The 25,143-nt window shown below is 39.5% G+C and overlaps 1 protein-coding gene across 2 annotated transcripts in view; it reads right to left on the reverse strand.

The window, feature by feature from the left end:
• CCDC73 (coiled-coil domain containing 73) overlaps window positions 1–25,143 on the reverse strand; it is a 234,870-nt gene that overhangs the window by 88,727 nt on the left and 121,000 nt on the right. For both annotated transcript variants that reach the window (XM_055356532.2, XM_055356533.2), the window contains 3 exons: window positions 18,589–18,660; window positions 16,508–16,543; window positions 14,966–15,040 (listed from right to left, as the gene is read on the reverse strand). In XM_055356532.2, coding sequence (XP_055212507.1) covers window positions 14,966–15,040; window positions 16,508–16,543; window positions 18,589–18,660 — 183 coding nt within the window. The remainder of the gene's footprint in view (window positions 1–14,965; window positions 15,041–16,507; window positions 16,544–18,588; window positions 18,661–25,143) is intronic.

The following is a 25,143-nucleotide window of genomic DNA, read 5'->3' on the forward strand; positions in this document are numbered from 1 at the left end:
TTTAGAGAAGATTTAGGTTCACAGCAAAATCCAGAGGAAGGTAAAGAGATATACCATATACTCCCTGCCCCACACATACATAACCCCCAATTATTAACATTCCCCACCAGAGGGGTACTGATATGGTTTGGCTCTGTGTCCCCACCCAAATCTCATGTCAAATTGTAATCCCCACGTTGTTGGAGGAGGGGCCTGGTGGGAGGTGACTGGATAATGGGGGCAGTTTCTAATGGTTAGCACCGTCCCCCTAGTGCTGCCTCATGACGGAATTCTCATGAGATCTGATTGTTTAAAAGTGTGTAGCACTTTCCCCCTTAGCAGTCTCTGTCTCCTGCTCTGCCATGGTAAGACATGCTTACTTCCCCGCCCGCCATGATTTTAAGTTTCCTGAGGCCTCCCAGTCAAGCTTCCTATACAGCCTGCAGAACTGTAAGTTAATTAAACCTCTTTTGTTCATAAATTACCCAGTCTCAGGTAGCTCTTTATAGCAATGTGAGGATGGACTAATACAGGTACATTTGTTACAATTAATGAACCTACACTGACATCGTTATCACCCAAAGTTCACAGCTTACATTGGAATTCACTCTTGGTATTGTACATTCTATGGGTTTGGACAAGTATATGACATGTGTCCACCATTAGACTATCATATAGAGTATTTTTACTGCCCTAAAGAACTTCTGTACTCTGTCTTTTTATCTCTCCCTCCTTCAACCCCTGGCAACCACTTTTTTTTTTTTTTCCAAGACGAGTCTCGCTCTTGTCCCCCAGGCTGGAGTGCAATGGTGTGATCTCGGCTCACTGCAACCTCCACCTCCCAGCTTCAAGCGATTCTCCTGCCTCAGCCTCCCAAGTAGTTGGGGCTACAGGCACCTGCCACCACACCCCATCAAATTTTTGTATTTTCAGTACAGATAGGGTTTCACCATGTTGGCCAGGCTGGTCTCGAACTCCTGACCTCTGGTGATCTGCCTGCCTCAGCCTCCCAAAGTGCTGAGATTACAGGTGTGAGCCACTGCGCCTGGCCACAACCACTTATTTTTAATGCCTCCATCATTTTACCTTTCCCAGAATGTCATATAGTTGGTGAGTAGTGTATCTTTGTTGTTTTAATTTGTATTTCCCTGATGACACATGATGTGGCACGTCTTTTCATAAACTTATATGCCATCTGTATGTATATCTTCTTTGGTGAGATGTCTGTTAAGATCTTTGGCCCATTTTAAAATCAGATTGTTTTCTTATTGTTCAGTTTTAAGAGGTCTTTGTTATTTTGGATAGCTGTCCTTTGTCAGAGGTGTCTTTTGCAAATGTTTTCTCCTACTCTGTGGCTTGTCTTTTCATTCTCTTGACAAGCCACAGAGTAGCTAAAGTTTTTAATTTTAATGAAGTCCAGCTTATCAACTCTTTCAGAAATCATGCTTTTCGTGTTGTATCAAAAAAGTCAGCCGGGCACAGTGGCTCACGCCTGTAATCCTAGCACTTTGGGAGGCCGAGGTGGGCGGATCACGAGGTTAGGACATGGAGACCATCCTGGCTAACATGGTGAAACCCTGTCTCTACTAAAAATACAAAAAATTAGCCGGGCGTGGTGGCAGGCGCCTGTAGTCCCAGCTACTTGGGAGGCTGAGGCAGGAGAATGGCGTGAACCCAGGAGGTGGAGCTTGCAGTGAGCCAAGATAGCGCCACTGCACTCCAGCCTGGGCAACAGAGCAAGACTCCGTCTCACAAAAAAAAAAAAAAAAAAAAAAAAAGCCATCAGCAAACCCATGGTCATCTAGATTTTCTCCTATGTTATCTTCTAGGAGTTTTTTAGCTTTGTGTTTTACATTTTGGTCTGTGATCCATTTTGAGTTAAATTTTGTGTAAATCTGTGTCTAGATTCATTTTTTTCATATGGATATCTAGCTGTTCCTGCACCATTTGTTGAGAAGGATGCATTTTTCACCTTCTCAACTTTCAGAACTTTGCTTTTTTACTACATTTCCTTCTATCTTTCTCCAGACTATAAAATTACCCAAATATCTAAGAATTCCTCATGCATAAATGTATAAACTCAAAGCTCCAGAAATCTAATTTCCTTTTGTCCATGTGATTAGGTATGGCCTAATAAAATTAGGCTTCAAAACTAGAAATAACATGTTATATATTAAATATCCCTTCGGTTCTATAAGAGGAATTAGTATAATATATAAAATTAAGTAAGTTTAAATTTAATGAAATAAAGTAATAAAATAGAGCTTTGGAGCTGAACATCTTAGAGATCATCTATCCCATTACTCCCAATCTGGGTTTTACGACATCTACCTATCCTCTCTTTATTCATGCCTCTTCTAAGAGCGTGAATGAAACTCTCTCCTCCACTTCCTCACTCCTATTATCCAGGGTAGAGAATGCAGACACTGTTTTACAAAATGGTCTTGTTTTGGAAATGCTAATGGAATTCAATTTCTTCATTTTACCTAAAGGAAAACTGAAGCTGAGAAAGAAAGCGTCTTACCACAGGACTATGTAATAAGTCATTAATAGAAATAGTTTACTTAAAATCTACAGGACAATCAGCAAAGTATCTTTATTAAGCCCTCTAAGCATACTGTTTTCATAAGCAAAGTTTTGCTTGTCAGGTAATTTAGATGTAGGAAGGTTGCCCTGCTCCAAGCCCATCCCTTTGAAATGAACTAACAAGGTACTATGTTTAAATAGAAATGGAACACATTGAAAGAATTCACTAAAGCTAAATTAGTTGGTCTTTTTGGAATATGGTTTTTGTGTTCTGTGTTGGAATTCAGTTAAGTAGAGTCTCTTGACTATGAGCTCCATAAGAGAGGGCACTATCTGGTTTCTTATTCCTGTGCCTAGCACATACCAGAGTATGATCTTATGAAAGGAAAAAGGGAGAAAGAGAAGTAAGTAACTAGCAAACTAAAGGAGGGAGGGAAGTTGCTACACGGTGGTTAACAGGTTTCCTTGCCTAGTGGATTTATATCAGATCCTTAACTGAACAGAAATTTTATTTAAGTTTCAACTTGGGGGGTTGGGAGAAATCACAAGTATCTTCATTGCTCTACTCTATTCATGTATCATGTTCAGCAGACCATGAGGTACCTTATACATCTACCTGTACTATGTTCTGGGTTGAATAAGGCAAAATAAATCCTTATGCCTCTTGCATAGAAAGTCAGCCATATAAAGGAATTTCTTTTGCTTTGAAAATACTCTCTATAGGGAATCATCCCTAATTCATTTTATGAGGCCAGCATCATCCTGATACCAAAGCCTGGCAAAGGCACAACAAAAAGAGAGAATTTTAGACGGATATCCCTGATGAACATCGATGCAAAAATCCTCAATAAAATACTGGCAAACCAAATCCAGCAGCACATCAAAAAGCTTATCCACCACGATCAAGTCGGCTTCATCCCTGGGATGCAAGGCTGGTTCAACATATGCAAATCAGTAAACGTAATCCATCACATAAACAGAACCAATGACAAAAACCACATGATTATCTCAATAGATGCAGAAAAGGCCTTCGACAAAATTCAACAGCCCTTCATGCTAAAAACTCTCAATAAACTAGGTACTGATGGAACGCATCTCAAAATAATAAAAGCTATTTATGACAAACCCACAGCCAATATCATACTGAATGGGCAAAAACTGGAAGCATTCCCTTTGAAAACTGGCACAAGACAGGGATGCCCTCTTTCACCATTCCTATTCAACATAGTGTTAGAAGTTCTGGCCAGGGCAATCAGGCAAGAGAAAGAAATAAAGGGTATTCAATTAGGAAAAGAGGAAGTCAAATTGTCCCTGTTTCCAGATGACATGATTGTGTATTTAGAAAACCCCATCGTCTCAGCCCAAAATCTCCTTAAGCTGATAAGCAACTTCAGCAAAGTCTCAGGATACAAAATCAATGTGCAAAAATCACAAGCATTCCTATACACCAATAACAGACAAACAGAGAGCCAAATCATGAGTGAACTCCCATTCACAACTGCTACAAAGAGAATAAAATACCTAGGAATCCAACTTACAGGGGATGTGGAGGACCTCTTCAAGGAGAACTACAAACCACTGCTCAACGAAATAAAAGAGGACACAAACAAATGGAAGAACATTCCATGCTCTTCCTTCCTGGGGGAGGAATAGCATTAGGAGAAATACCCAGTTTACATGATGAGTTAATGGGTGCAGCAAACCAACGTGGCACACGTTTACCTGTGTAACAAACCTGCACATTGTGCACATGTACCTTAGAACTTAAAGTATAATAAAAAAATAAACAATTAAAAATATACTTTCTATATTATCCAGATAATTAAATATGTATGAATGACAACAAAACAATTTAAGAAGGAATGTTAAAAGAACAAAGTACTTAAGCAAGATGAACAAATTCTCTTACTGACAACCTTTTAGTAGGAAAAAAATGTAGTATTTTTCAAGATACACCAAGAAAAAAAATTAGGCAAAAGATATAAGTATGTCCAGTTCAAGAGACTGTAAAAAAAAATTAGGTGCCTCATGTCACTAAGGCCATGACTGGATTTAATGTCAGAAGTCATTCTACAAAGTGGTGTGCTGCAGTGTGTCCAGAGGCTAGAGAATGGTGAAAGGGGGCTACCAAGGCTGGGAAGATGCAACTGTTGCCGTAAGTGACTTTCGAAGACCCTGATGCCTTGTGGTACCCTTCTGAAACTCAAACAGTAACACAGAAGTGTTCTGTTTTAGAATTTATGGTGTATAATGTTTTTAAAAGAGCTTGCTGTCTGGGTGTGGTGGCTCACGCCTGTAATCCCAGCACTTTGGGAAGCCAAGGTGGGTGGATCACTAGAGGTTAGGAGTTCAAGACCAGGCTGGCCAACGTGGCAAAACCCCGTCTCTCCTAAAAATACAAAAATTAGCTTGGCATGGTGGCATGCGCCTGTAATCCCACCTACACAGGAGGCTGAGGCAGGAGAATCGCCTGAACCCAGGAGGTAGAAGTTGCAATGAGCCGAGATTGCGCCACTGCACTCCAGCCTGGGCAACACAGCGAGACTCCATCTCAGAAAAAAAAAAAAGAGCTTGCCTACAGCTGGTTTCCACACCTGAACTGTTGTGCTTGGCAAGTTGCATAGCTGGAAATTAAATGTTCAGTCCTACCTTGGCTCTAATTTAACATTTGGTGCTCTGTGGAGTGAGTTGAATGTGTTGAGGCTTTGCAGTTTCACTTGTGGTAAACGCGTTAGCATTTTCCATTTCTATGCAGATTTCTTTGAAGCAGAATTGATTGCCTCTTTCTTCTCTGCCTTCACAGTAGGTAGAGTTTCTTTCAAACTTCACTGAGGCATCAGTTGCTCTTTGGCAATGTCCCTTACTGTGATTATTAACTATAAGTGTGTGGCTTGAGTTTAAAAACTTTCCTTGTTTGTTGCATTGATGTTCCCGTGTAGTAATTTTTAGTTTGGTTGTAAAAAAAAAAACAAAAAACAAAAAAAAAAAACCTGGGCTGAAGTAAGCGTTTAAGTTTTTTTTTGTTTGTTTGTTTGTTTTTAACTAGTCCCAGATTTAAAAACATAAGAAAATTGAAACTTGAAAAAATAAAAGAAAACAGAGGAGTTTTTACATGAGCTACAATGGTCATTTCTGTTTTCTCAATTATAAAATTTTATTTTTAATTTTTCCAAATCGTAAGAAAAAACGTTTAGCTACTAGTATCATTTTAACCTGGATATGTGAGGTATGGTTAGAATCACTAAATTTTATACCTATATAAACTTCAAATAGTAAACTTGGACCTTTATTTCTTGTTTCATCAGCTTGAAAGATTATTGCTGGATTATCAACCTCAACTTCTTGCTTCATCATTATTTTTGTATTAACAAACTTAATAACATTTTAAGTCTTATTTGGTAACCACAATTAAGTTTTCCATGCTTCATTTATAGGTTAATTCTAAAAATGGAAACCAACAGTGTTTACATTATTACAATCAATATAGGTATCATTTAATGCATGAGTCTAACAGGGTACTAATACAACGTTTCCTTCTATATAGGTCCAGTGTGCTACTTGAATAACTATTTTATTATGATCAGGACCTGAGTATCTTCTTTTTTTTTTATTATGGTCAAGACCTAAATATCTTTTTTTTTTTTTTGAGACAGGGTCTCACTCTGTCACCCAGGCTGGAGTGCAGTGGCGCAATCACAGCTCATTGCAGCCTCAACCTTCTGGGTTCAAGCGATTCTCCTACCTCAGCCTCCCGTGTAGCCTGGAGCTACAGGCATGCACCACCATATCTGGCTAATTTTTGCATATATATATTTTTTGTACAGACGCGGTTTTGCCATGTTGCCCAGGCTGGTCTTGAACTCCTGGGCTCAAGCAATCCATCCGCCCAAAATGCTGGGATTACAGGCATGAGCCACCATGCCCGGCCTCTTCTCTTCTTATACTCCATCAATTGCTCAGAACCATCCCAAATTTTAACTTGCTTTATATCTTTCTCATACAGTTATGTTTTCCCTAGAGTTTCTGATCACTACTTTTTTGTTGATAAAAAACACAAGGATTTTTTTTTTTTTTTTTTGAAACAGTGTAGTGGCCTGATCATGGCTCACAGCAGCCTCGACCTTGTGGGCTCAAGCAATTCTTCCACCTCAGCCTCCTGAGGAGCTAAGACTACAGGTACTCACCACCACACCCAGCTAATTTTTTTTTTTTCAGTTTTTTATAGACACGGGATCTCCCTATGTTGCCCAGGCTGGTCTCGAACTCATGGGTTTACACAATCCTCCAGTCTCAGCCTCCCAAAGTGCTGGGATTACAAGCGTGAGCCACCACACCTAGCCTAGGATGTATGTTAACATTTTTCCATACTTTTCTTTGTGTTTATACATACACATACTTTTTGTTTTTTTCTGAACTATCTGAAAGTAAGTTGCAGCTAATAGGTGATTCACCCTAAATACTTCATCATACATTTTCTAAGAATAAGAACTTTCTTTCATATGATCATAATATTATACCTATGATATCATTATATTATTATACCTAGTATAATAATTCAATAACATAATCTAATATATGGTCATATTCAAATATCCCAATTGTCCTCTCCAATTTTTTATGGCTGGTTTTATTCTTGACCCAGGATCCAATGAAAGTTCACATATTACAGCACTTGGTTGTTATATCTGTTTATTCTTTTTTTTTTTTATTATACTTTAAGTTTTAGGGTACATGTGCACATTGTGCAGGTTAGTTACATATGTATACATGTGCCATGCTGGTGCGCTGCACCCACTAACTCGTCATCTAGCATTAGGTATATCTCCCAATGCTATCCCTCCCCCCACCCCACAAAGGTCCCCAGAGGGTGATATTCCCCTTCCTGCGTCCATGTGATCTCATTGTTCAATTCCCACCTATGAGTGAGAATATGCGGTGTTTGGTTTTTTGTTCTTGCGATACTTTACTGAGAATGATGGTTTCCAATTTCATCCATGTCCCTACAAAGGACATGAACTCATCATTTTTTATGGCTGCATAGTATTCCATGGTGTATATGCGCCACATTTTCTTAATCCAGTCTATCATTGTTGGACATTTGGGTTGGTTCCAAGTCTTTGCTATTGTGAATAATGCCACAATAAACATACGTGTGCATGTGTCTTTATAGCAGCATGATTTATAGTCCTTTGGGTATATACCCAGTAATGGGATGGCTGGGTCAAATGGTATTTCTAGTTCTAGATCCCTGAGGAATCGCCACACTGACTTCCACAATGGTTGAACTAGTTTACAGTCCCACCAACAGTGTAAAAGTGTTCCTATTTCTCCACATCCTCTCCAGCACCTGTTGTTTCCTGACTTTTTAATGATTGCCATTCTAACTGGTGTGAGATGATATCTCATAGTGGTTTTGATTTGCATTTCTCTGATGGCCAGGGATGATGAGCATTTTTTCATGTGTTTTTTGGCTGCATAAATGTCTTCTTTTGAGAAGTGTCTGTTCATGTCTTTTGCCCACTTTTTGATGGGGTTGTTTGTTTTTTTCTTGTAAATTTGTTTGAGTTCATTGTAGATTCTGGATATTAGCCCTTTGTCAGATGAGTAGGTTGCGAAAATTTTCTCCCATGTTGTAGGTTGCCTGTTCACTCTGATGGTAGTTTCTTTTGCTGTGCAGAAGCTCTTTAGTTTAATTAGATCCCATTTGTCAATTTTGGCTTTTGTTGCCATTGCTTTTGGTGTTTTGGACACGAAGTCCTTGCCCACGCCTATGTCCTGAATGGTAATGCCTAGGTTTTCTTCTAGGGTTTTTATGGTTTTAGGTCTAACGTTTAAATCTTTAATCCATCTTGAATTGATTTTTGTATAAGGTGTAAGGAAGGGATCCAGTTTCAGCTTTCTACATATGGCTAGCCAGTTTTCCCAGCACCATTTATTAAATAGGGAATCCTTTCCCCATTGCTTGTTTTTCTCAGGTTTGTCAAAGATCAGATAGTTGTAGGTATGTGGCGTTATTTCTGAGGGCTCTGTTCTGTTCCATTGATCTATATCTCTGTTTTGGTACCAGTACCATGCTGTTTTGGTTACTGTAGCCTTGTAGTATAGTTTGAAGTCAGGTAGTGTGATGCCTCCAGCTTTGTTCTTTTGGCTTAGGATTGACTTGGCGATGCGGGCTCTTTTTTGGTTCCATATGAACTTTAAAGTAGTTTTTTCCAATTCTGTGAAGAAAGTCATTGGTAGCTTGATGGGGATGGCATTGAATCTGTAAATGACCTTGGGCAGTATGGCCATTTTCACGATATTGATTCTTCCTACCCATGAGCATGGAATGTTCTTCCATTTGTTTGTATCCTCTTTTATTTCCTTGAGCAGTGGTTTGTAGTTCTCCTTGAAGAGGTCCTTCACATCCCTTGTAAGTTGGATTCCTAGGTATTTTATTCTCTTTGAAGCAACTGTGAATGGGAGTTCACTCATGATTTGGCTCTCTGTTTGTCTGTTGTTGGTGTATAAGAATGCTTGTGATTTTTGTACATTGATTTTGTATCCTGAGACTTTGCTGAAGTTGCTTATCAGCTTAAGGAGATTTTGGGCTGAGACAATGGGGTTTTCTAGATATACAATCATGTCGTCTGCAAACAGGGACAATTTGACTTCCTCTTTTCCTAATTGAATACCCTTTATTTCCTTCTCCTGCCTGATTGCCCTGGCCAGAACTTCCAACACTATGTTGAATAGGAGCGGTGAGATAGGGCATCCCTGTCTTGTGCCAGTTTTCAAAGGGAATGCTTCCAGTTTTTGCCCATTCAGTGTGATATTGGCTGTGGGTTTGTCATAGATAGCTCTTATTATTTTGAAATACGTCCCATCAATACCTAATTTATTGAGAGTTTTTAGCATGAAGGGTTGTTGAATTTTGTCAAAGGCTTTTTCTGCATCTATTGAGATAATCATGTGGTTTTTGTCTTTGGCTCTGTTTATATGCTGGATTACATTTATTGATTTGCGTATATTGAACCAGCCTTGCATTCCAGGGATGAAGCCCACTTGATCATGGTGGATAAGCTTTTTGATGTGCTGCTGGATTCGGTTTGCCAGTATTTTATTGAGGATTTTTGCATCAATGTTCATCAAGGATATTGGTCTAAAATTCTTTTTTGGTTGTGTCTCTGCCAGGCTTTGGTATCAGAATGATGCTGGCCTCATAAAATGAGTTAGGGAGGATTCCCTCTTTTTCTATTGATTGGAATAGTTTCAGAAGGAATGGTACCAGTTCCTCCTTGTACCTCTGGTAGAATTTGGCTGTGAATCCATCTGGTCCTGGACTCTTTTTGATTGGTAAACTATTGATTATTGCCACAATTTCAGCTCCTGTTATTGGTCTATTCAGAGATTCAACTTCTTCCTGGTTTAGCTTGGGAGAGTGTATGTCTCGAGGAATGTATCCATTTCTTCTAGATTTTCTAGCTTATTTGCGTAGAGGTGTTTGTAGTATTCTCTGATGGTAGTTTGTATTTCTGTGGGATCGGTGGTGATATCCCCTTTATCATTTTTTATTGTGTCTATTTGATTCTTCTCTCTTTTTTTCTTTATTAGTCTTGCTAGCGGTCTATCAATTTTGTTGATCCTTTCAAAAAACCAGCTCCTGGATTCATTGATTTTTTGAAGGGTTTTTTGTGTCTCTATTTCCTTCAGTTCTGCTCTGATTTTAGTTATTTCTTGCCTTCTGCTAGCTTTTGAATGTGTTTGCTCTTGCTTTTCTAGTTCTTTTAATTGTGATGTTAGGGTGTCAATTTTGGATCTTTCCTGCTTTCTCTTGTGGGCATTTAGTGCTATAAATTTCCCTCTACACACTGCTTTGAATGCATCCCAGAGATTCTGGTATGTTGTGTCTTTGTTCTCGTTGGTTTCAAAGAACATCTTTATTTCTGCCTTCATTTCGTTATGTACCCAGTAGTCATTCAGGAGCAGGTTGTTCAGTTTCCATGTAGTTGAGCGGCTTTGAGTGAGATTTTTAATCCTGAGTTCTAGTTTGATTGCACTGTGGTCTGAGAGATAGTTTGTTATAATTTCTATTCTTTTACATTTGCTGAGGAGAGCTTTACTTCCAACTATGTGGTCAATTTTGGAATAGGTGTGGTGTGGTACTGAAAAAAATGTATATTCTGCTGATTTGGGGTGGAGAGTTCTGTAGATGTCTATTAGGTCCGCTTGGTGCAGAGCTGAGTTCAATTCCTGGGTATCCTTGTTGACTTTCTGTCTCGTTGATCTGTCTAATGTTGACAGTGGGGTGTTAAAGTCTCCCATTATTAATGTGTGGGAGTCTAAGTCTCTTTGTAGGTCACTCAGGACTTGCTTTATGAATCTGGGTGCTCCTGTATTGGGTGCATATATATTTAGGATAGTTAGCTCCTCTTGTTGAATTGATCCCTTTACCATTATGTAATGGCCTTCTTTGTCTCTTTTGATCTTTGTTGGTTTAAAGTCTGTTTCATCAGAGACTAGGATTGCAACCCCTGCCTTTTTTTGTTTTCCATTTGCTTGGTAGATCTTCCTCCATCCTTTTATTTTGAGCCTATGTGTGTCTCTGCATGTGAGATGGGTTTCCTGAATACAGCACACTGATGGGTCTTGACTCTTTATCCAACTTGCCAGTCTGTGTCTTTTAATTGGAGAATTTAGTCCATTTACATTTAAAGTTAATATTGTTATATGTGAATTTGATCCTGTCATTATGATGTTAGCTGGTGATTTTGCTCATTAGTTGATGCAGTTTCTTCCTAGTCTCGATGGTCTTTACATTTTGGCATGATTTTGCAGCGGCTGGTACCAGTTGTTCCTTTCCATGTTTAGCGCTTCCTTCAGGAGCTCTTTTAGGGCAGGCCTGGTGGTGACAAAATCTCTCAGCATTTGCTTGTCTGTAAAGTATTTTATTCCTCCTTCACTTATGAAGCTTAGTTTGGCTGGATATGAAATTCTGGGTTGAAAATTCTTTTTTTTAAGAATGTTGAATATTGGCCCCCACTCTCTTCTGGCTTGTAGGGTTTCTGCCGAGAAATCCGCTGTTAGTCTGATGGGCTTCCCTTTGAGGGTAACCTGACCTTTCTCTCTGGCTGCCCTTAAGATTTTTTCCTTCATTTCAACTTTGGTGAATCTGACAATTATGTGTCTTGGAGTTGCTCTTCTCGAGGAGTATCTTTGTGGCGTTCTCTGTATTTCCTGAATCTGAATGTTGGCCTGCCTTGCTAGATTGGGGAAGTTCTCCTGAATAATATCCTGCAGAGTGTTTTCCAACTTGGTTCCATTCTCCGCATCACTTTCAGGTACACCAATCAGACATAGATTTGGTCTTTTCACATAGTCCCATATTTCTTGGAGGCTTTGCTCATTTCTTTTTATTCTTTTTTCTCTAGACTTCCCTTCTCGCTTCATTTCATTCATTTCATCTTCCATTGCTGATACCCTTTCTTCCAGTTGACCGCATCGGCTCCTGAGGCTTCTGCATTCTTCACGTAGTTCTCGAGCCTTGGTTTTCAGCTCCATCAGCTCCTTTAAGCACTTCTCTGTATTGGTTATTCTAGTTATACATTCTTCTAAATTTTTTTCAACGTTTTCAACTTCTTTGCCTTTGGTTTGAATGTCCTCCCGTAGCTCAGAGTAATTTGATCGTCTGAGGCCTTCTTCTCTCAGCTCGTCAAAATCATTCTCCATCCAGCTTTGTTCCGTTGCTGGTGAGGAACTGCGTTCCTTTGGAGGAGGAGAGGTGCTCTGCGTTTTAGAGTTTCCAGTTTTTCTGTTCTGTTTTTTCCCCATCTTTGTGGTTTTATCTACTTTTGGTCTTTGATGATGGTGATGTACAGATGGGTTTTTGGTGTGGATGTCCTTTCTGTTTGTTAGTTTTCCTTCTAACAGACAGGACCCTCAGCTGCAGGTCTGTTGGAATACCCTGCCGTGTGAGGTGTCAGTGTGCCCCTGCTTGGGGGTGCCTCCCAGTTGGGCTGCTCGGGGGTCAGGGGTCAGGGACCCACTTGAGGAGGCAGTCTGCCCGTTCTCAGATCTCCAGCTGCGTGCTGGGAGAACCACTGCTCTCTTCAAAGCTGTCAGACAGGGACATTTAAGTCTGCAGAGGTTACTGCTGTCTTTTTGTTTGTCTGTGCCCTGCCCCCAGAGGTGGAGCCTACAGAGACAGGCAAGCCTCCTTGAGCTGTGGTGGGCTCCACCCAGTTCGAGCTTCCCGGCTGCTTTGTTTACCTAAGCAAGCCTGGGCAATGGCGGGCGCCCCTCCCCCAGCCTCGCTGCCGCCTTGCAGTTTGATCTCAGACTGCTGTGCTAGCAATCAGCGAGACTCCGTGGGCGTAGGACCCTCCGAGCCAGGTGTGGGATATAGTCTCGTGGTGCGCCGTTTTTTAAGCCGGTCTGAAAAGCGCGATATTCGGGTGGGAGTGACCCGATTTTCCAAGTGCGTCCGTCACCCCTTTCTTTGACTCGGAAAGGGAACTCCCTGACCCCTTGCGCTTCCCAGGTGAGGCAATGCCTCGCCCTGCTTCGGCTCGCGCACGGTGCGCGCACCCACTGGCCTGCACCCACTGTCTGGCACTCCCTAGTGAGATGAACCCGGTACCTCAGATGGAAATGCAGAAATCACCTGTCTTCTGCGTCGCTCACGCTGGGAGCTGTAGACCGGAGCTGCTCCTATTCGGCCATCTTGGCTCCTCCCCTCTTTTTTTTTTTTTTTGAGATGGAGTCTTGCTCTGTCGCCCAGGCTGGAGTGCATTGACGTAATCTCCGCTCACTGCAACCTCTGCCTCCCAGATTCAAGCGATTCTCCTGCCTCAGCCTCCTGAGCAGCTGGGACTAGAGGCGCCCGCCACCATGTGTGGCTAATTTTTGTATTTTTAGTAGAGACGGGGTTTCACCATGTTGGCCAGGCTGGTCTCCAACTCCTGACTTTGAGTAATCTGCTACCTTGGTCTATCTTTATTATTTTAATCAAAAGTAGCTCCCCTTTCTTTTTTCATGACACTGAAGTTTTTTTTGTTTTGGTTTTAACTTTCAGGTTCAGGGGTACATATGCAGGTCTGTTATATAGGTAAATTGCATGTCACGGGGGTTGGTTGTACAGATGATTTCATCACCCAGGTAATAAGCACAGAACCCAATAGGTCTTTTTTTGATCCTCACCTTCCTCCCATCCTCCACGCTCAAGTAGGCCCCAGTGTCTGTTGTTTCCTTGTTTAACACTGATTTTTTTTTTTGAGACGGAGTCTCGCTCTGTCGCCCAGGCTGGAGTGCAGTGGTGAGATCTCGGCTCACTGCAAGCTGCGCTTCCCAGGTTCACGCCATTCTCCCGCCTCAGCCTCCTGAGTAGCTGGGACTACAGGTGCCCGCCACCACGCCCCGCTAATTTTTTTTATTTTTAGTAGAGATGGGGTTTCACCGTGTTAGCCAGGATGGTCTCGATCTCCTGACCTCGTGATCCACCCGCCTCGGCCTCCCAAAGTGCTAGGATTACAGGCATGAGCCACCACGCCCAGCCAACACTGAAGTTTTTTTGAGTCCAGCCTAGATGTCTTATAGAATGTGCCGCACATTGTGATTGTGTCTAATTGTTTTCACCATAATTAGATTTCAAATATTTTTGGCAAGAAAATTACATCGGTGAAGTTCGGTCCTCCTTATTGCATAATAACAGTGGATCCACGGAAAAGCTGTTTCATTATTAACATTGCTAGACTCGATCACTTGATTAAAGTGGTGACCTTCAGGATCATTCTAATGTAAAAATATATTTTGCTCTTTGTAATTAATGTTATCTGTTTGAAATGGCATGAATATCGTCTTCCCAACAATCATTATTTCACTAGTTACTTCATTTTACTTTTTGTCTTCCCCACTAGACTAAGCTTCACAAGGGCAGAGATTTTTGTCTTGTTTATCATTGCTGTATCCTCAATGCTGAGAAAAGTGCTTGCACATAGTAGACCCTCAATATATATTGAATGAATCATCATTAGTTAAATACTTCTGTATTCTCTAAGAGACTATGAACAACCTAAGGGCAAAGGTAATGTTTTCTTAGTTTTTGTATTTGCAGAAAATAAGCACAGTACTTAGCACATAGCAAAAATTCAATGCTATTTTAATTTTTAAGGACCATGGGTAAATCAGTCACAATATATATGCCTTACTCATTTTCCTTATGTATAAAATGTTAAAAATGTATCTATTTAACTATATTAATAAGATATACTAAAAATTATTTTAATATTTCTTTTTAAAATAAAATATGGTAAAGCAAAACTAAATTTAAAACAAGGCTCTCAGGAAAAAGTATTAAATTATGTAATATATTAGATATAAACTTTTGTCAGATTTGCTTTGTAGCTTACATATCTAAAGGCATTTTACTGATACAATGCTAAAATACCAAACTACTTTTTAAACAATATGTAGTTATTTTTACCTGTAGTGCTTTTAATGTTTCCTTCAATCCTTCTATTTCTTTTTCCTTTATTTCTGTAGCAAGTTGATATTTTCCCTTTAAGTGAAAAACTGTATTTCAATACTTTCCAATGTAAATAATAATACAAAGGGTAAAATATAAGAGCTCAAGAACCCTTTAAGTAAAAAACTGTATTTCAATACTTTCCAATGTAAATAATAATACAAAGGGTAAAATATAAGAGCTCAAGAACCAAAATCTCAATGATAAACTGGATTAAGAAAATGTGGCACATATACACCATGGAATACTATGCAGCCATAAAAAAGGATGAGTTCATGTCCTTTGTAGGGGCATGGATGAAGCTGGAAACCATCATTCTCAGCAAACTATCGCAAGGACAAAAAACCAAACACTGCATGTTCTTACTCATAGGTGAGAACTGAACAATGAGACCACTTGGACACAGAAGGGGAACATCACACACTGGGGCCTGTTGTGGGGTGGGGAGAGCGGGGAGGGATAGCATTAGGAGATATACCTAATGTTAATGACGAGTTAATGGGTGCAACACACCAACATGGCACATGTATGTATATGTAACAAACCTGCATGTTGTGCACATGTACCCTAGAACTTAAATAAAAAAAAAAAATATATATATATATATATATAAAGAACCAAAATCTCTACTTTAAACCAAATATTTCACAGGCTTTAACCTTCTATCTGTACTACAAATTACATTTCTAATGATTTCAAAATATAAAATTACAATAAGGCCTTTATATGGTTACAATTATCATGAAATAGAATGTCTTATTATAATGACGAATCATTTTATCAGTAGAGCATCCTACCTGAGAACTTGCAGACATTTTATAATTATTTAATTCATACAACTAGAATAAATATATTCTAATTAATAAGATACAGGTGGTATTTATCTAATGAATATAAAAATATGGGAGAATTTTTTACAGAAGACCTTTGGCTAAAAATAAACCATAAGTGATTATTATTAATGGTATGTTCATTGATATAATAAAAAATGTATTAACTATTAAATAGCTAGAGAAAATATTTAGCATCAGATAAATTTCTAGGTTTGTTGGAGCTTTATCCCCTTTGCCAGTTGGTCTGCACCCAGTTGCAAGTCATTTCCATATTTTTTAAAGACAGTAGTTCCATTGAAAAAGCACTAAAAACATATCATGGTTAATAGAAACACTGCAGTGGAATGGGAAGAACATTAATTTGGGGCCTGAAGAAGTCTGGGTTCTAGTCCCAATTTTGCCACTTCAAAGTGAGACCTTTGGCAAGTCATTTAATCTTGTTAGGCCTCTATATTCTGAACTGTAAATGATGGAAGTGAAGTAACGTGATTATCTTGGGTCCTTTCTAAGATTTTAAGCAGTTAACCATCTCCATTAGTTTGTTACTAATGCTCTTTTCTCTTACGGTAAACAATGGATAATAAAAGGCATCTAGCTATGTTTTAAATTATTTTGTAAAAATAAATACTTTTTAATAGACAGAAAATTTTTTAAAAATTATAAATACCTTTTCTTCTTCCAGGGCACACATCTTCATCTGCAACTGATAAACAATTTTAAAAATTAAAATAAAGGGATCACTGTTAACAGTGATCTATACTGGTCACTGAGACTAAAGAAACACTTTACACATCTATATTGTTTGAAATGGAAATAATGTGAATATGTTATTTTCAGATTCAGAAAATAAATAATAATGATATAAAATGAGAAAAATCCAGTCACTAAAGTAAATGAACTATTTATTTATTTATTTGAGATGAGGTCTTGCTATGTTGCCCAGGCTATACTCCAACTCCAGGGCTCAAGGGATCTTCCCGCCTCGGTCTCCCAAGTAGCTGAGACTAGAGCACACACCACCACATCCAGTTCAAAATTAGCAATTTAATCACACTGATTAGAGACACCAATTATCTTTGAAAGTTTTGTTTTTTTCCTCCAGAAATTTTTCTTAAATATCTGAATATTTTGCCATCCACTCCTAAATCACAGCTTGTATCATTTTCCAAAGGTACAATTTTGTAAATCAGTATCATTTGTATTATCATTGACAGTATTTATGTTCAATAATTTTTTTAACTCATGTGCAGCCTAACAAATTATGACCTGTTTTAAAAAATAATGACATTTTAAAGGCCAGGCATGGTAGTTCATGCCTGTAATCCCAATACTTTGGGAAGCTGAGGCAAGAGAATTGCTTGAGCCCAAGAGTTTGAGACCAGCCTGGGCAATGTAGTGAGACTTCCTTGACAAAAAACTTTTAAAAAAAAATTTTTTTAAGCACCTGTAGTCCCAGCTACTTGGGAGGTGGGAGGATCGTTTGAGCCCTGGAGTTGGAGATTGCAGTGAGCTGAGATCATGCTACTGCACTCCAGCCTGGGCTACAGGGCAAGACTATCTCTAAATAAATAAATAAATAAAAATAATGACATTTTAAAACAGGAAAACTAAAGTACACACACCAAAGGAAAATTACGAAATATTCTAAGAAACATAAGGGTATTAGGCAAAATTTTCAAGAAATGAAATTTTTCTTTGGAACTTCCCTATTTCCTTTTTCACACTCCTCACATTCAAGATCCCCTTCTTTTAAAAAGCACACACAAACACAAAGAAAAAAACAAAGAACCCAAGAGCACTTTCTCCTCTACCCTTCAGATATCTGAGTATCCTTATCTTGCCCAAAGTCCTTTGTCACAGCAGAGATGTGGACTTGCTCTTTCCTAGAGAATACTATGCTACACTTTTGGCTTTTGCTTCCTTAACCTTCAGTTAAAACTCCCATAACCTTGGTTAGGCCTATCTCAGATTAAAGGAAGAAAGTCTGTCATTTGCTTAAAAAAATTAACACATCTACACACACTTGTATTATAAAGATGAAGATAAAAATAGGAAAGGAAAAAGGAAGAAAAAATAATGATGTGAGATAGAGATAAGGAAACTTTCAGAGGATATTTTACATGAGCACATTTTCTCAAACTATTATAATATTCTCTTAGTAGGAACTGAAGAGAAATTTTAGTCAAGAAAAGCTACAGAATTCAAATGAGCTGAAGGTATGTACAAGGATTCATTTGATTTTTTTTCTCATTTTTTTACTACTATGTCTTAGTTACCGATGATTGATATTTATGGAGGCTGCAGTGCATAATAATCATCTCTTCTAATGCTTGTCATCTCCCTACTTGCATCTCAGATTTTGATCATAACATTATAACTCTACTTGGGTAAAGGGGTACTATGGAAGAGGCAAGAGCCTAGGAAGTTCTAATAAAAGAAAGGAAAGGGGAGAGAAAGAACAACAACACACACATCCCATTCACCTAAATTATTCAGGACAGATGAAAATATATCTCCATCTCCAAGAAAACAGTTTTCCCAATTTCCCTCAACAAATTTATGCTACTACTTTACATTCTATTGTCAGTTGTGATTAAAAATGATTTTATTCATTTCCTACTTCCCATAATACCTTGTTCTCCTTTTTGTCTTTGGTGACTATAGAGAACAGCTTGCCATAATATTCATGGGAGGGGGAGGAAATGCAATATTTAAAATGGTAGTGTTTGTCTATCCCTGTGAAATTACCTGCTTTTTAAAAACTGCCATCGCTTCCTTGTGTTGCTCTGCCAATGCTTCCTTTTGATTCTGAAGAGTTTCCTGTTTTAAAAATTATGACAAGTTAAAACACAAATTCTAGCAACTCTCTTTCAGCTTTAAATCTTAACTAGGTTCACAATTTAAAGTCAACCATAACTTCTACATGTATTATTTTGTGTTCCTGGAATGCAACTTTAAACCAATTTTATGATTATTTTTTGAGACAGGGTCTCACTCTGTTGCCCAGGCTGGAATGCAGTGGCACAATCACAGCACACTGCAGCCTCAACCTTCCCGGGCTCGGGTGATTCTCCCGCCTCAGCCTCTCCAGTAGCTGGGATTACAGATGTCTGCCACCATGCCCAGCTAATTTTTGCACTTTTTGTAAAGACAGGGTTTTGCCATGTTGCCCAGGCTAGTCTCAAACTCCTGGACTCAAGTGACCCACCACTTCGGCCTCCCAAAATGCTGGGATTACAGGCATGAGCCACTGTACCCAGCCCAATTTTATAATTTTTTAATTGTCATAGAATCATCATATAAAAATTGTTGCTTCCTGTTGCTTTTTTCATGAAAAAAAAAAACATTGCTTCTAAAATTTTTAAACTTTGGATATTATTTGCTCCAAAGCTTTCTTCAAGAAAAATATCTTTTAACCAAAAGTAATTAAAATTAACAAATTAACAGTCCTAGTATACAAGCAGACTGTTAGAGTTTCAAAAACAATGACAACAACAACAACAACAACAAAAACCAGTTTTATCATCTAAGCAGAAATGCTTACCTGGCAACATATACACCTTTAAGTTCACTGGAATAATTTTTCACAAACCAAAACTACCACAAGAGAATTTCTGGAAAAAATCTACATATGATTCCATTTCTTTTTTTCTCCTTCTCCCACCTTTTTGGTGGAAGTTGCATGTTCTGTTCTTTCTATTCTAGATGACTTTAACATTCTTCTTCTATTTTTATCAAAGTTAATAATTCTCATCATTTAAAAATTAAGTCTAAAAGTGGCAACCACTTTCAAATTTTTCTGTTGTTTGCTCCAGATTTCTAAATAATACATTCAGTTAGCAATTTTAAAAGTTTATCTTGTGACCTCTTATTGATGAGAACAGTGGCCCATCTGGTGCCACCACTGTGAGGATGCCAGCTGCAGCAAGGGAGGTGCGGCCAAGGCTACGGCTCTGCGAAGTCAGTGGGGGCTGGGAACAGGTGATCCCAGCAGGAGCCCTGTGCCCTACTAAGTTGGTGGGGCAGGAGCCCGTGCTCCCAGGTGCAGCTACAGCTGCCCAGCCACAGCTCTAAACCCAGGTATCCCTGCACTCTGCATTCTCTGTGTGGTGGCAGGCAGGTAGGGGAAGCCCCCTTGAAGCTGAAGCTTAAAGTACCTGTTTCCACTCCCTGACCTCTCCCTGCTCTCCATGTCTGCTCCACTGTGGAGCAAAGTTGTGGACATGTCCTGATAGCCGAGCCTGGGCAATGTTGCAACCAGGACAGGTATGTGCACACTCGGGGCAGCGCTGACATGCCAGACCCTGGCTGCCTTGGCCCCCTCTGGAAGCTGCTTCTGAAGGTGAAACTTAGGGCACTAATGAGCACAGGAGGGAGGCCAGAGGGCTGAGGGTGGCTCAGCGTGGGCCCGCAGGTGCCCCTTGGGATGGACAGCCTGGGCACTACAGACAGCATGCTGATGGTGACAGGAGGTGCTTCTGGCAGGAAGGGATGTCCCCAGTGAAAACCCACCTTCAAGCCAGGGATGGCCTGAAGCCTGGGGACCAGGGCTGTCAGTTTTGGGTGAAGTGGTGGCAGAGGAGTGAGAACTTCCTTGATCCCTTTGGCCAATCAAGTGGTATTTTCTGGGCCCACCCATAGGCCAGTAAACACACACTTCCTCCACTCTGAGGCAATAAAAACCCTGGACTCAGCCAGACTCAGACACTCATCTGCACTACCTGCCTGCAGAAAGGAGCTGCCCACTTCAGGTCTCCTCTCCACTGAGAGCTGTTTGGTCACCCAGTGAAGCTCTTCTCTGCCTTGCTAACCCTCTAGTTGTCAGTGTAACCTCATTCTTCCTGGACATGGGACAAGAACTCAGAACCCACCAGATGGCAGGAGCAAAAGAAGCTGTAACACTTTCCTGGTGGGCTTGCCAAGCTGCAAGTGGGAGCTAAAGGGGCTGTAACACTATAGCTCTCCCAGCCTCTGCCAGTGCTGGGTGGCTGCACCATTCAACGGGAAACAGCGGTGGGGCTAGGCCAGCCCAGGAGTCGTGGGCTGAAGCAGGGCAGCAGGACTGAAATAGCTGTAACACAAACAGGCTAAAACACACCACACTGCTTGCCACACTGCAGGTGACTAGAGGAAGAGAAGAGCTGGAGCCTTTCTGCAAGCCCAGACCTCAGGGCTCCCCAAGCGAGAGCTGTGAGTGGTGGTAACACCCTCTTTTGGGCTCTGTGGTTCCTAGCATCTCCAAGCTTTTGGGCACCACCACATTCCCCTCATCCAGACACTGGTGCCTGCAGTGGAAGCCACTTGCAGTACGTCTGGTCCAGTCACAGCCTCACACAGAGCTGGCTGCCCTGCCGCAGCAGCCAGCATGCTTGGCTATGTGCAGCAGCCGGACCCCACGCTCACTCGCTCACACACCCCTCGCCACTGTGTGCCTGGCTTGCTCTTGGCAGGCATGGGATCTGGGCCAGTATCGCAAGCCGAGTGCAGCCTGCCAGGTCAAGTGAATGGAACAAGTCCAGCGGGTGCGAGCAAAACTCAAGCAGACGCACTGCTAGCCACAGAGCTTTCTGGCTTGTGAAGTGACACCCAAACGATCCTGTGACACTATTATGATAGTTGGAAGTTTAACTTTCTCATACAGCTATTATCCCACAGCTCCTCCTCTATTCTTCCAACAGAGTTATATCAAAATGGGCTTAAATTGATAGTCAGCATTTACACTGTTATGACTATGTAATTATTATGCAATATTGAGCCACATGGTATGCCATGATTACATTTTTATTCTCATACAACTTTGTTTTTCTGCAGTTAGTAATTAAAAATATTTTAATTCCCATAGCTAATTTTAAAAAATAATACTGTCTGTACCCAGATCTATATCAGCTGAAAAAAAAAAAAAGAATGAAAAAGGCAAAGTGAGAACATCCCAAGAATGACTTAGGAAGTCTCAAACCATTTAGGAAACCAGGCAGATTTAGAAAAACTGTAGATGTTTGACTAAATCTTTCAGGGGCTATCCCCAAAGTTCTTCCTGTGAAAATAAAGGTGACTCTAACCACATCTGCAAGGAAGGAAGGAAAGAATGAGTCCACTGGAGACTTCAGGGATAGGTTCCTTGAGGAGTAGATTCTGAAGATGTTGACTTCCAGCTCTTTCCTCAATTTTTGTGAATAGCCTTAAATACAGAACCAGGGAATTTAATATGTAACAAATTTGTAATGGGAAATAGCTCTACTACTAGATCTCCAAATCGACATCTTCAAAAAAAAGGCTTAGAACACAAATAAAATAAACTAATGGCTTCACAAATAAAATAACTAAATGTTCCCACTGCGGTCATCAAGCACTAGAGGAGAGTGCCTCTTGGTAAAGACATGTATAAATACTTATATGCAGAAAGTACATTAGAAAAATAATTGTCGTGGTCTAGCTAAGAAAATAAAGGAAAAAAATCAGTGGGCAAATCAATGACACTGCTATGGGGAGAAATCGTGTATTCAACTTCTCATTTTATTCTCAAACTTGCAAAGAGAAATTTCTCTAAATATTAAAAGTAACCTCCCCCTTGAAGTCAATGAGCTACACAGATAGGGGTATCTCAAATAATCCACAGATATTCTCCCTGTTTCAGCCTGTTAACTGCTAACTTCGGTTCCCCAAATGAGAAATATTATTTTCCTTTACAACAACATCCCCATCAAATTAAAAGATAGGGATCTATTATGTAAACAGAATTGCAAAATTAAGTTCTCTCCTGTTTGTATTTTCCTTTTTTTTCCCCCTCAGATCCCTGATGACTTTCCTGTTCATAATCAGATCATAGCTAATTTGGATGTTGACTTACTGGTAACTTTATGTATGATCAAACCAAATTGAAGATCTCCATGAAGTAGCACTTTGTGGGAAAAAAGTTTTACTGATATTGGCAGTAAGGTTCAGATCCACCCATCTAAACCTCTACCTAAGTTTACAAAATACCTCTAAAACCAGATGCTAAAGAAGAACTAAAGCCAATAGTCCAAAGGCCTAATAGAGAAAAGATGAGTCATAACTTATGAAGTATGACTGGTATAAAAATAGTCACAGTAAAAATGAGTCAGTCTTTAAACACTGTTGTTTCCCAGTCAAAAAACCCAATGAATGAGGATAAAGATTTGTTCAAGACCTTAAGACCATAAATAAAATAAACATTTTACCCACTTCTTTGTATTACTGAGCCCAAGTACTATGTTATCTTCAGTGCTACCCGAAGTTACTTTTTTTTTTTAACCACTATAGATACATGTTGTGCTTTCTATAGTGTCCCTTTAGATCAAGATAGTCAACATCTATTTGTTTTTTTCCTGGGAAAGTCAAAAATTTACCTGGATAGTGATGCCTCAGGGATTTACTGAGGAACCTTAAGGATATTAAATTTCCCTGTAACACTACACTTGTATAATATGGGGACAAGTTTTTTCGACGTTCTAAAGATGTGGAGAGTTGTAAGATTGATTCCATTTATCAACTTACTCTTTTAGCAAGGTCATGAAAATTCCAAAAAAAGTTTAGAAGTTTGTCAGAACAAAGCACATTATTTACGGTATGATTAATCTCAAGGTGGTAAATGTATCACTCCTGATGAATTATAAACCATTCAATACTTTCCAAGGCTAGTTACTAAGAGACAATTAAGAATTTTTCTGGGTTTCACTGGCTGCTTCAGACAACAGGTTCCAAACATTTCTGAAATCACCCCACCTCTATATAACTTACGTGCTCAATAATGGAACATCTCCCTCAGGAACGTAAACATGAACAAGAATTTTGTGGCTTAAAAATAACTTTGGGTTCTTGTCATGAAGTCTTTGCCTAAGCCAATGTCTAGAAGGGTTTTTCCAGAATTTTTATGGTTATTCTAGAATTTGTATGGCTTCAGGTCTTAGATTTAAGCCTTTGATCCATCTTGAGTTGATTTTTGTTAAGGTGAGAGATGAGGTTCTAGCTTCATTCTTTTACATGTGGCTTGCCAATTATCCCAGCACCACTTGTTGAAAAGGATGTCCTTTCTTCACTTTATGTTTTCATTTGCTTTGTCAGAGATCAGTTGGCTGTAAGTATTTGGGTTTATTTCTGGGTTCTCTATTCTGTTCCATTGATCTATGTGCCTATTTTTATACCAGTATCATGCTGTTTTGGTGACTATGGCCTTGTAGAATAGTTTGAAGTCAGGTAATGTGATGTCTCCAGATTTGTTCTTTTTGCTTAGTCTTGCTTTGGCTATGCAGGCTCTTTTTTGGTTCCATATGAGTTTTAAAATTAGTTTTTCTAGTTCTGTGAAGAATAATGCTGGTATTTTTATGGAAATTGCATTGAATTTGTGGATGCTTTTGGCAATACGGTCATTTTCACAATATTGATTCCAGTTATCCATGAGCATGGGATGTGTTTCCATTTGTTTACGTCATCTGTGATTTCTTTCAGTGATGTTTTGTAGTTTTCCTTGTAGAGGTCTTCCATCTCCTTGGTTAGGTATATTCCTATTTTTTTTGGTTGTTGTTTGTTTTGCAGTTATTGTAAAAGGGGTTGAGTTTTTAATTTGATTCTCAGCTTGATTGCTACTGGTGTAAAGCAGAGCTACTGATTTGTGTACATTAATTTTGTATCCTGAAACTTTGTTGAATTGATTTGCCAGTTCTAGGAGCTTTTTGGATGAGTCTTTAGGGTTTTCTAGGTATATGATCATACTATCCACAAACAGCGACAGTTTGACTTTCTCTTTACCAATTTGTATGCCCTTTCTTTCTTTTGTCTGATTGCTCTGGCTAGGACTTCTAGTACTATGTTGAATAGAAGTGGTGAAAGTGGGCATCCTTGTCTTGTTCCAGTTCTCAGAGGGAATGTTTTCAACTTCTCCCCATATAATGTTGGCTGTGGGTTTGTCATAGATGGCTTTTATTACCTTAAGTTATGTCCCTTCTATGATGATTTTGCTGAGGGTTTTAATCATAAAGGGATGCTGGATTTTGCCAAATACTTTTTCTGTGTCTACTGAGATGATCACGTGATTTTTCTTTTAAATTCTGTTTACGTGATATATGACATTTATTGACTTACGTCTGTTAAACCATCTCTGCATTCCTTGTATGAAACCTACTTGATCATGGTGGATTATCTTTTTGATATGCTGTTGGATTTGTGGTTTTTTTTGTTTGTTTTTGAGATGGAGTCTTACTCTGTTGCCCAGGCTAGAGTGGAGTAATGTGATCTTGGCTCACTGCAACCTCCACCTCCCAGGTTCAAGCAATTCCTGTCTCAGCC

This window comes from Gorilla gorilla, chromosome 9 (genome assembly GCF_029281585.2).
Source record: "Gorilla gorilla gorilla isolate KB3781 chromosome 9, NHGRI_mGorGor1-v2.1_pri, whole genome shotgun sequence".
Taxonomy (NCBI): Eukaryota; Metazoa; Chordata; class Mammalia; order Primates; family Hominidae; genus Gorilla; species Gorilla gorilla.